At 30.5% G+C, this 9,512-nt stretch overlaps 1 protein-coding gene across 1 annotated transcript in view; it reads right to left on the reverse strand.

Annotated features, from left to right (window-relative positions):
* Window positions 1-4,156: 4,156 nt before the first annotated feature.
* The window catches only part of LOC111636050 (adrenodoxin-like), a 12,515-nt gene continuing 7,159 nt past the window's right edge, over window positions 4,157-9,512 (reverse strand). Inside the window, exon 4 of the mRNA XM_023381207.1 lies at window positions 4,157-5,292. Within this exon, the coding sequence (XP_023236975.1) occupies window positions 5,193-5,292 (100 nt within the window). The 3' untranslated portion in view covers window positions 4,157-5,192. The remainder of the gene's footprint in view (window positions 5,293-9,512) is intronic.

The raw sequence follows: 9,512 nt of genomic DNA on the forward strand, positions 1-9,512 counted from the left end.
AACAAGCCGCCGTTACCAATTTCTCTAATCAAAGTAAATATCAGAAAGGGTGTAAAATATTGTGAGCATTAATCATTTTATAAATGTATGCATAATATCTTTGTTTGAAATAAAAATGATAATTTCATTGTAAATTATTGGAATTTAAATGTTATTTATACCATCTTTTCTTGTTCAAATGTTCACTGTAAATTTATGAAAGCACTTATGTGCAGTTTTACATTAAAAACCTGGAAAATATTTACCCCCCTCAAATTAGCATCAATTTCACTAACATCCTATAACTATACATATTCAATTTTATAAATAATTTATATATATATAGACCACAACCAAAAGAATTTCTATATCTTCCTTATATCAGTAACATGATGACAACAACAAAATTAAAAATATTGCAACTGTTAAAATACAGTAGATCAGTAGACTGTTTTTACTGTAATTACAGATTTAAGTTGTTTAGCAGATTCAAAACATACTTCATCTTATCAAATTAATCTACTTTGTATATGTATAAACAGTAACTTAAATTAATATTTAATGTAGGAGAATTTAAGGTGTGTTTATACATATACAAAGTGATTAATTTGATAAGATACGTTGTATTGATTTTTCTTTTGCAACAATGTACAATAACTTTTGTATGGGAATGTAATCAGCAAATGCCAATGACGTCATATACTAGACCAGCGATTCCCAACCTGTGGTACGCGTACCCCTAGGGGTACGCGATAGGTCGTTTAGGGGTACAGAAAAAAGTTAGTTATTATGGCAGAAAAAATAATATATTATGTATCACAAACTAATAGTATTAAAAAATTATTAGATAAAAAATATTCCTTGCAACAATCACAACTTTATTATAAATTTTTTCTTTTAGTTTTTTTTTTCTTTAATTTAAAGTTACAATATGTAAAATTAACAATACGGTTACTCACTAAATTTCTTAAATGAGGGGTACAATCTAGAGATATGACATGTCACGGGGTACGCAAATGAAAAAAGGTTGGGAACCACTGTACTAGACTGAGTGCGCTCTTGATTTCAAAAATTTTTACACCAGCTTTGAAACAGGGGTGGCATTGTAAGTATTCTGCAGAAAATAATGTCAGTTTAGTGTTCCCCAACTTCAAAAAGATTGAGATTTATGGTGTGTTTATTATATTGACATCTTCCTCCAGTCCTTTAGTCAATTTTAAGGCAAATGTTATATAAAACAGAGTGCAACCAGGAACTGATGAAATCTATACTGGAAACAGTGGATGCTCGCTTTAGCTCCATCATCCCAGCAGGCGATACCCTCAAGGCAATCAAGCCGAAGCAATCAGGGGGCAGGGAGAATTGCCTCCGTAAGGGTCGAGCAATGGGAGCAGGAAGTCGAGCTACTTATCTACATATTCTATTAGCTACTAAACCTATATAAATTTCTGAACAAAAAATTTACATTGAATGTTTGAAAATGATACAGGGTGTAAAAGAACTCTGTGTCAATATTTAGGAATAGGGTCAAAAAATAAGTTTAAAATCCTCTATAGAAATTTTTCAAAATTTGCTTAGTTTTTGAGATCTGGCAGGTAAAAAAATTTTAAACCAACAAAAGGAAACAGTTTGTTTTCCACTTGTGTTACCAACACTTACAAACTGAAGCTTTATTTTTTGAATATGTGCAAATTGAACTTATATGAAAACAAATATTTGGTTTCAACTGTTTGTAGAAGTAAATATAAGCATCCATTGAGGACATTTTGAGAAATCCTTGTAAATTATTCTGTTTAATTTTATAAAAGACAAAATGATGTTCAAAATAAATTTACATAAACAGCTAGGAAGCAAGAGTTTTTCTATTTTTTTTATCATGAAGAGGCAAATACTGCAAAATGAATAAAGTTTTGTTCTTATATTTTCAGATCGATTCTAAGGTAAAAAATTAAGCTTGAAATCATCTATAAATATTTTCAAATGCTATTCTTGAAATATGGCCTTTGCAAGCTAATTTCAAAAACAAGCAAACTGGATTTTGAAAATTTTTTTTAGAGGATTTTATGCTTATTTTTGACCTTAGAATCTATCCAAAAATATTGGCACAGTTTTTACACCCTGTATATGAACAAGTGGGCAAAGCTCGTGGGGCAAGTGACGGATAGAGTCCTAGCATAATATAGAGCTTTGCTTATTATAATTCATGGTTAACTGTTATTGTTATCTTAACTACAAGTGCCCGTTTACCATCTTAAATCAATGCTTTAAATAAACATCATTTTAATCATTATTTGCTCATGGTACGGTGGATTAAATTGCCGATATTTCTTATCACAATTATATTCTAGGTGTTGCTGAAAGTGATCACAGGAATATTACACACTAATTAAAAAATAAATCACTGTTATTTTTAGGACCTGACATTTTATTAAATGAAAGAAATATTTTCAGTAAAAATCCTCAGCTTAGAATATTTAAATTAGAAGAAATTCAGTTACAATTTTCAAATTTGAAATCCATGCAATAAGAACATATGAAATAATATAAATAAAATGAAACATTGTTCTTGAATTTGTACAAAATCCTAACACATATATAATTAGGCAAAATTTTGACATTAATTTTATAATGCTTGTAGCATAATTTGTTTTCAGCAATGAATTATTAATTCAATATAAAAACAATAAATATCAAAAGTAACTTTTTAATTGCTAGATCTATTTTGATAGATAAGTAATGTAATATTTACCAATTGCACATTAAGAGAGTGATATCCTTTTCTATTATCAATTATCCAGAACATATATATGTTATCCTCTACAGGTGGTGATACAATTGCCCCTATTACACCAGGAAAGAGTATTTTTCATAAAACCTAAAATGAAGAATTTACAATTTATTATTATTATTATTAAAGATGCCACAATATTGTTAATTCACTTACTGCTGTTTCAATCGTGCATGATCTTTTATGTTGAATGAATTCTAATCCTTTAATATATCCTTTATAGCTTTTGAAACACTTCTAATTGCTCAACTTACTGATTTCTGGCCTATTCCTAACTGGTACGAACCACAAGCAGAAACCATAAAGCTGCCAATACCTAATGAACAGTAATACAATACATGATAAATAAAACAGAATCAAACTTACTTATGAATGCTAGCAATAATTCATTCAGAATAAACACTCTTACACAATACACTTAATATAATTTTAACACACTCAAATTTAAAGATTACATTAAGATTTTAATTCTAAAACATTTAATTTTACTAAAATTAATGATGTCTGCAATTTATAGTGACATACATTTTAGTAATAATTACACGAGTAAAAATTGCACGAGGAAGATATTTTAAATACATATTATTACAAGTTTAAATGATATTACAATATATGATTATTTAGTACATTCACATCTGTATTTTATTATAATAATTTAAAAACTTACTTTAGTTTGAACACAATGCCGATCTACTAGTCTGCTCTTTCGGTGTTGGTCGAAGTGTATTAATAAGATTTGATGCCACTTCCTTCAAAAGCCTAAATAATCTCCTGAAATGTTTTTTGTGAAGATTAAAGGCATCTACTTGTGGTTGAAAAATTTGTTACTTTCTTAAATGAAGTCTTTCGGCTCTTTCTAATGTTTAAATTGTGATCAGAATAGCATACCCATCAGCAATTTTCACTTTTGTGTAGAGATCTCACATGCTCGACTCAAAGTGAGTAAGAATTTGCATAGTGAGATGGGAAAGCACGCAAGTTTTAACTTGAGACTACCAATTTGTTGGCGTGTGAGATGGTACCATGTGACACCTTCAACATGTTGGGAGTTGTAACACAAGAAAATCAAGACTAAGGGTTCGGGTCAAGGTCACTAGAGATTTTGAGTAGTTAGAGGTTAGTTAGTCAATGAACCTCTCCAATTATAATCTGTATAGTTGTCATTTGTTTATTCTTATTTTAATTATCATGTATGATTTAATTAGTCATTTAAATAAATACAGGGTTCCTACTCAAATTTTTGTTTTGAATTCCCTGACTTTCCCTGACCAACTTTGTCCAAATTCCCTGACCATCACATTTTTTAGTGTGGAATATCGACATAATAAAACAGCATTTANTTCCCTGACTTTTTCAAAAAATAATGAAAATCCCTGACTTTCCCTGATTTTCCCTGACTTTCCAGGTGCGTAGGAACCCTGTAAATAGTCAAGTTATACTCTTAACAAAACTAAGTGCCTAACTCCATCGTCAGTCCTATGGAAAATCGTCATCCCATGTATACAGTTGATCTTGTAAGATAAAAGTAAAACCCTCCTAAGCTCCAGTCATACTAAAAGCATTTTCAGACCACTTGTAAATTACGAAACTAATGCAATGTCATTGCAAATAATAATGCAAATTTAGTCTATCTTAACTGATGTCAGGATCCTGAAGTTTAGAAGGAGAGACCTTACTAATATCCCCTGAATCTTGATATTATCCTGAGATGATATCAAGATTCATTCTCTCTCACTATAAATCATGATTATGATATTATAGTGAGAGAGAGGGTAATCTGGAACACCCTCCCCGATCGCACATTTGGTGACAGGAGTTTGTCTTTCCCTGTACCCTCACTGGCATTCTCACAATAGTGTTAGTTGTCATTTTCTCTCTCTCTTTTCTGTTCAATAGTTTAATTTCTTGAAAAAAAGTGTATGCAACTTATTTTGCATACACAAAGACAGTCTTTGACCACTACATACAGCATTATAGAACTACTGACAACCAACATCAGTAATTAGAAAATTGATTGAATAAAGAAATTATAAACAAAATCTCAAAAATTCAGTTAACATATTTTATTATAAAATGAAAATTTTTATTGTACAAAATATTTGATTTATTTTATCCTTGCCATATTTATATATCTACTTTAAGTTATTAAAATATATTTATTATATACATAAAACATATTTGTGTGCCATAATTTTGTCAAGGCAATATTATGGCTATCTATCATTGTTTGCAGATGCAAAATTTTGCAACAGACTGACTTTTCGATTATCATTTTGTATACATTTACATTTACATTTATTTATATATATATATTGCATACGACAATTCATAGAAGTGGTTAAATTGAATAATTTCGAAGGGTCAAGCAGACCATATAGAATTTCAAAACTAATTATTTATTCTAACTAAAATATTCTATTTTGCATCACGTGGAAGAATCTCTGGCATCCAGTACGCCGGCGGGAACGTTCACTTCCAGACCATCCAACTCTTTCGTCACGCAGACTTGACAACCCAATCTGGATCTGAATAGCAATTATAATTAATCATTTCTTTAAAATTATGGTTAATAATTCTAATTTAAGCTAATTTAATAAGTTATCAACTTAATGTAATTTAGAAGTACATATTGGCTAATATACTGCTTGCTTGGCTACAATACATAATGTTATTTACTTCCTATTTTTAATACAATCGTTATTTTATTAAGATGTGAACACACATATCCCGGCCCCGCATAATAGCATTACCGGGAGTAAAGTACATCAACATAATTTTACAAATAATTTTTACAAGGATAAATACATTCAATATTGCGATAGTGAGGATATTTATAATATTTACAGAGGTAATTTCTCATGTTGTATCAGGTCATATGAAATAGTTATATTAAGTACATATATAGTAATGACAATGTATTTAGAGCAGTAACAGAGTAATAATATATAGAATAATCATATAATACAGTCGACTCCCCTATAACACGGTTGATAATTCCATTTTATATGAATTCCATGTTGTACGAGTCACTTAGATTTTACAAATACATGAGCCATTCACAGCCCAGCACATGTATTTGTAAAATCTAAGTGACTCGTACAACATGGAATTCATATAAAACGAAATTATCAACAGTGTTATGGGGGTGTCGACTGTAATTATATCATGTTATAGTTTAGTTTCATTCTTCAATCATTTATCTTTGCTTAGAAAAAAGTCAAGAGAGTGCGAGTGTGTAATAATAATCCTATATTAATCTTATTTTTAGTTGCCATCTTTTCTTAATGTTTGTCTTCACTTGTATGTAATTGCTCATTTTGCTATTCTCATTTCACCAAATAGTGGTGAAAATCAAATTTGCTAAGTGAAACTAAATCATTTTTCGCACTTTGCTTTGCTAGTAAGTGTCTATGTGAAACAAACTTTAATTATCTTTATCAAGCTTTAATTACACTATCTAATTAATTCTGAAAAACAAAATCTTGAAAGTGTAAATAATTGTTTTAAAATCTTGTTTAGATTTAAGACCACCATACAAAAATAAGAGCAATATCAATATAAAGTAGTGATGTGCCGGATCATTAAAAATGTATATCCACTGATACGGATACGAATCTCAACTTTCATACTCAGTCAGCGCCAGTGTGTGTGTGACCTTGGACCGATAGTTGATGCTTTGCATTAGTAACGCGACGTGTTTTGACTTGCACTGCACGCGTTTTTGTTTATAGTTTAGCATGACACGGAATAGCGTAGATTACGTTTGTATTTTTGGAGAGTGTTGAGTTAAATTAAAATAAAAACAATGTCAACAGAAAAGTTTAGTAGTGTAATATGGAAATATTTTACGATAGTAAATGAATTTTGCGTGATAAAATTTTTGCAATGTGAATGTGCCAAATATGTGATTTTAAGAAATAAAAAGTGATTTGAATTGAAGTTATTAGTATTTTATTGCTACCTATCTTTAAAATTTCATATAAGTAATGAAATTCATTAAGATAAAAGATCCGTTAAAGATCCGCTAAAAAGTAACGGATACGAATAGGGATCTTTTTTTCCCCTGGATATCCACGGATACGGATATCTGGCACATCACTAATATAAAATATTAGGAAACTGTTATGAAAGTTCCTGGTACATATCCAATTCAGACTGTTAGTGTTATTTTCCATCTTTGCTACCTGGAAGCCATTTTAAGTGTGGATTAGGTCCATTTGTATCTAGCATAATTTTGATTGACTACATTTCCTTTAAATTTATTGTTACGTAAAGTGTGCAAGCATCAAAAGTCAATCAATTATTTTTCTTTCGTACTGTATATATCAGAAGTTGAATGCACCACTTGCATTTCTGAATAAGATTTTTGTTCAAGATGACAATTACAAAGATGATTTGCTTGGAAGCAATAAAAATGTGATAAAATTGTTTTGGTGCCACTAAGTTCTAAATTATTGTTCTATATTACAATAACCACATCTATAATTCATAAACTATTTTAGCTATTTGCTTTTAATAAACAAAACATTTGATAAAATGGCCAGGACTATAGAAAGGGCATTTACAATTATAGTCCTGGCTTTTTTCTCAAATGTTTATTATAATTTATTTGTGCCATCACTAGAAGGAAGTTTTGTAAAGTTTTGAATAGTGAGGCAGATGAGTAGCCTCTAATAAAAGGTTAACTCTGCTGTAAGGCTGTTGTTTACTCAAGGTGTAAGAAAGGAGATCAAAAGATTTGTTTGTATAGTCTTAATTGTGTATTATCTACAGGCTTATGGCTCCAGTTTCAAAGGTTTTTGTCTCTACCCAACTTCACATTGAAAAAGGTGTCACAAATGTGAAGTTGGGTAGAGACAACAACCTTGGACACTGGAACCATGAGCCCGAAGAGGGATTGGATAACACCAATCCAAAATGCATTGTTAAATAGGTGAAATAAAGTGAACTATTTTAATCTCAGTCTCTATTTATTGCAGATAATTAAGAAAGATATGCATGATAAAGATCACTTGTCTCACTATTAGAAGAAGAAACTTTTACACCTGTAATGTTCGATCCTTTTTTCCCCTTGTTGGTTATTACAAATAAATTTTTGATGTTAAGCCTCGTAATATATGACACTAGTAACTTTATGATATTGGAGAGATACTGTTTTATATTTTACATTTACAAAATGCACTGTAGCATTTGCAACAAAATAAAAATTGGTAATGAGTATTGTGACTGAAGGGTCTGCACCTCTTCGATGACCTGTCAAGACTGACACCACCATGTCCCAATTGACATGGAAGCCAAGACAGCAGATTGATTTAGTCATGCAAGTGGCTGTATGTGCAGGCAATCTGATCCAATATCTAAATTTTGGTTGAGAGACAGCATATCAGAAGTAAAATACTCAGATATGAAAGTTAACAACTAAATACCCATTTAATTTCAACGAAGAGGAATACATGATACAATATATTGACTTAACCTATCTAGCTAGCAATTGTGAGAGAGAGTTTACAATTGTTCATGAGTTGGGAAATACCTGTGTTGATGGTGATGATTCTTGATTTGAGATTCTCGAATTGAGGTCAAGATTAGGATCTTGAGGGTGAGGATTTGGATCATTGGACCAGTCTGGATCAAGACGTACAATAAAAGGGTGTAGTACATAAAATAATAAGTAAAAATATATATAACTAAGAACTATATGTAAATATACACAGATGAAGGTTACCGTACATCATTGTATTCACTGTATGCCAGCACCTTATTCTATGCTTGCCTTGCTGGATGTATACTTTTCTCTGTATCTTGTGCATTTTGTTTGTATTTTCGTTTGCATCTCATTGTCATGTCAACTAAATTGTATTATTTATACGACTGCTGTATGTTACTTACATTGTATGTTTATTGTAATGTACTATCTGTAATGTATCTACACCACTCACATGCTTGTATGTATATGTTACCGGCCAAACTAGTTTATCCTACACATGTTAGGATATACTAGTTTAACCTAAGATAATCTAGTTTGGCCTAAATACTTTAGGCTTAACTAGTTTGACCTAGGCCAAACTGATTTATGTACTACAAATAGGTGCCAGTGTAAAAAAATAAATGATTTTGTCTAATTCAAAATGCCACCACAGTACACCTGGTGGTTAAAGTGTACAGTACCTAGGTAACCCCAATGGTGGTGCTTCGGTTAGGTTAACTACATTTTTAGTAGACGTTTCCTTTTTTTCTTTTGTTCAAGAACTACCGTGAATCAATAACTAGTGATGTTAAACAATGGGCAGCTTGCCAGCAGCTCCCCTTTGGGAGGAGTTCACCGGGAGCACAAACAGTCCAAAGTGCCGCCATTGGGGTTACCTAGGTACACTTTAACCCACCCTGTAAAAATAAATAAAAGATTAAATATTTTATATGTTACACTAAGAAGAAACACAAACAAGTTTATTTTTAATTTTAATTTGACTTTAAAAGTTATTTTTATTATTTCATTTGAATTTTTGAAAATATTTTCGAAAGTTAATTACCTTTAAAAGTGCATGGCTTAATAAAAAAATACAAACTGATAAGTACTGATTAGCTTATTTTTATTTTATAGTTTTGTACAAGTGTTGTGTCACTTCTAATCAATACCGTTTTTTATAATTAAGTAGACTATGTTTGAATAAATATTGTTCATCTAATTGATTGCCTTTTAATTTTATTTTAACCATTAATATACTTAAATCAGGCCTGGCCAACC

This window comes from Centruroides sculpturatus, unplaced genomic scaffold (genome assembly GCF_000671375.1).
Source record: "Centruroides sculpturatus isolate CEXI.00-Female unplaced genomic scaffold, Cexi_2.0 scaffold1009, whole genome shotgun sequence".
In the NCBI taxonomy this organism is placed as follows: domain Eukaryota; kingdom Metazoa; phylum Arthropoda; class Arachnida; order Scorpiones; family Buthidae; genus Centruroides; species Centruroides sculpturatus.